The sequence below is a fragment of the Amphimedon queenslandica genome, unplaced genomic scaffold (genome assembly GCF_000090795.2).
Source record: "Amphimedon queenslandica unplaced genomic scaffold, v1.1 AMPQUscaffold_13429, whole genome shotgun sequence".
In the NCBI taxonomy this organism is placed as follows: domain Eukaryota; kingdom Metazoa; phylum Porifera; class Demospongiae; order Haplosclerida; family Niphatidae; genus Amphimedon; species Amphimedon queenslandica.
Window position 1 is genome coordinate 22,061 of NW_003546335.1, and position 3,293 is coordinate 25,353.

At 34.6% G+C, this 3,293-nt stretch overlaps 1 protein-coding gene across 1 annotated transcript in view; it reads left to right on the forward strand.

Moving 5' to 3' along the window:
* LOC100641083 (protein FAM76B-like) overlaps positions 1–3,293 on the forward strand; it is an 11,924-nt gene that overhangs the window by 1,935 nt on the left and 6,696 nt on the right. Inside the window, exons 6-7 of the mRNA XM_019995871.1 lie at positions 2,997–3,082; positions 3,171–3,224. Of these exons, the coding sequence (XP_019851430.1) occupies positions 2,997–3,082; positions 3,171–3,224 (140 nt within the window). The remainder of the gene's footprint in view (positions 1–2,996; positions 3,083–3,170; positions 3,225–3,293) is intronic.

The window sequence follows — 3,293 nt, forward strand, 5'->3', positions numbered from 1 at the left end:
TACTCTCCCCCTCATCCCTCCTGACACTCACTCAGACTGCCTTACTAACATGCATTCACATTCAATGCTGGCCATAATTTAGTTATTATTATTATTATTTATTTTATTTTTTTACCTTGGGAGATAAATTATTAACAATACTTTGTTATTGCTAGTGATAAATAATTAATAATACTTTTTTAATTTGAAAGAGATCCCTGAATATCCGATACTGATCCTGTAAAATTCCTTCCACAGTTTATGATTAATTCTTATCACTGCATTGTAATTGTGAATTAGTGATAAGATGCATAATGCTGTGAAATAATGTGCAGTGTATAAATATATAAACTTTCTTGTGATGTCATTCAAATCTTAATAAAAAAACAGCAAAATATAAAGTAAATAATATAAGTTAGAATAATGTAACTATAAAATTCACACGCTACAAAATAAAAGTTTTTTTGTCATTGAAACACAATAATAAAAAAGCAGAAAAACCGATGTATTTCTCTATTTTCATTTTATGTAAATTTCATATAAACCAACAGGAACATCTTCATCATCAATGACCTGGTCACAGCACACCCTCAGCTCAATATAATCAGTAGTGGCTGTGTCAAATTTCCTGTAGAACCATGGTAAGTATGTTGATGAGCAACAGTTGGTTTCTGTGGGTAAACAGTCCTGACCATCCCAGAGTGGATCAGCAACTCCACTTTCACAATAATAATTGTTGCCAACAAAGGAAGGAACTTTTTGTGAGCTACCAGGAGAACATGGACAAGGAGATTGGCCTTCTTTCCGATATGATGCAGCAAAAGTCCAGACATGTTGACGAGGGGATCCATGCGTAATACTGACACCATCAACATAAGGAGTATCAATATTGCCAGGTTTATGATGATATCTGTAAAAAACATCAGGACTATTCCTTGGATATCCTTCTACACGACCACAAATCTGTGAATAGCTGATGCCATTAGTAAAAAAAAAAGCTGATGTGCAGCCATCCCCAAGTCCCCCACAGACTCTTTTACCACCAACTTGATATGGCCTGAACCCAGATGGACACTTATGTGTAGGATCAGACATATCCAGATATGCTAGTCTTTTCCATCCTCCTCCTGAACCACAAAGCTGGTCCATGTTACAGTAAACAGTTTGACAATTGATATAATAGTAGCCTGTTTGACTGTTGGGATGTAACCTCTTAATGTCTTTACAAGATATTGGCTGGAAAGATGATAACACTGTAGTTTGGTTTTGCAGTTCAGTAGCTACTCCTAATATATCATCAACAACTTTGTTGGTAGAATTACTGATATTTCCAATGTTACATAAACCCTCGGTTATGTTTGCTAGCGTATTACTTGAATTTTTAGTTGCCTCCAAAATCTGCATGCCGGTGCTGTTACCACTGGCAGTGTTTTCAGTGACGCTTGAAATATGATCAATTGCATTCTTCAATTGGAGAGTTAACTGGTCAATTTGTTTGCTTTGTTTCTTGAGAGCCATACTTATCTCATCAACTTTTGTTTGTAAGAGAGTGTTAATCTTAACAAGATCAACAGATAGGTCTTGTATGTCACCACCTACTCTGATTATCCCAGCCAATAAAGCAATGGGTACAGCTAATATTCCTATTGCTATGCTAATTTTACCCAGAGATGGAGTACATCTTGATCTATCATTAAGTTGTTCATCATCTTGAGCCAAGATAGACTCCTGAGGCTGTGTCTGGCCCTTTCTAGCTTCCATAACCCGAGCCATAACCAAAATATCCCACGCCCAAGTAACAAAAGGCGTTAATGACGCCTACGTAGTAGATTGGTATAAAATTTTTGCGAGGTCATTCAACCACTAGCAAAATATTAAAAAATCATAAAAGCAGCAAAATAATAATAAAAGCAGCAAAATAAAAAATGAACAGCTGGCAAAAATATTTAAAATATAAAATCAGCTTGCAAAAGAATGGTAGCGGAAGTATAAAATCCCATTTTTAAAGCAGCTTAGCCTCTATTGTTATTTTATGTAAATTTCATATAAACTAACAGGAACATCTTCATCATTAGTGTCCTGGTCACAGCATACCCTCAGCTCAATATAATCAGTAGTGCTAGTATTGTACTGCCTGTAGAACCATGGTAAGTATGGTGATGAACAACAATCGTTTTTCTATGGGTAAACAGTCCTTACCATCCCAGAGTGGATCAGCACTTCCACCTTCACAATAATAATCTTTTCCAACAAATGAAGGAACTTTTTGTGTGTTACCAGGAGAACATGAACAATTGTAAACACCTCCAGCAACTATTTCTGTTTGTGCCATTGCAATAAAAGTCTGCAGACATGCTGACGAGGGGCATTTTTCTTTTTCTCCATTTAAATAGTGTAAATTCTGCCAGTTGGATTTCCATCAGTTAGAATAAGTTGTCATGTAAGAGAAGTGTGTGGATAGCTTACTTGAATAAAAGGGCAAATCTTTAAAACAGAAAAGATGTACATGTACCCAGAATGCATGTATAACACAACCTTTAAAATGTAATTAAATATTATCAAGAGTATCCACTCTTGATATTATGGTAGTTGATTTGCTGGAGCTATTATTGTTACCATTATTATTATTATTTATAAACTTAGTTCAACTGCACATGAGTCAGTATGTGAGCAGTGTAGTAAAGAGCACAGACAATATGGGAAGGTAAGTACACTTTATGTGTCAGTCCTGCTCATTCGATGAACTGTAGCCAAAGAACTGCTCCATTTGTAATCTACTCACAGCTTTTAAAGGAGATACATGCACCAGGTTAGATAATCAAAATATTTCTCATGATTCGCTCAATTTATATTACCGTTTTAGATGTACTCATTCACGAAAGAAATATGCCCTCCAATAAAATGTGACGCATGTAAACTATGCTGTTCATTTGTAAAATCAGATGAATCAAAAAAGAAAGTGAGTGATATATAGTGTATTTTGAATTGTATTATTATAAATTATTATTTCTGTATAGGTTGATGGGAAGACACTCTGCCTTTTATGTACCCTGAATTATAAAAAGACAATGTTTAAGAAGAGACAGAGAGAATTAGAGAAGAGGTACATGTTTCAACATTTAATGGTCTAATGAAATTGCTTGAAATATAATCCCACAATTAATGTATATGGATTCTGTTTTTATTCATAGTGGTATTAGCAATAAGAAACAAAAGATAGAGAGAAGTGAAGATGAGCATCGAAAGTAAGCAAAAAGAGCATGATTAGTAGCAAAAACTTTGATTAAGTGTGCTACATTTTAATTACATTGGGG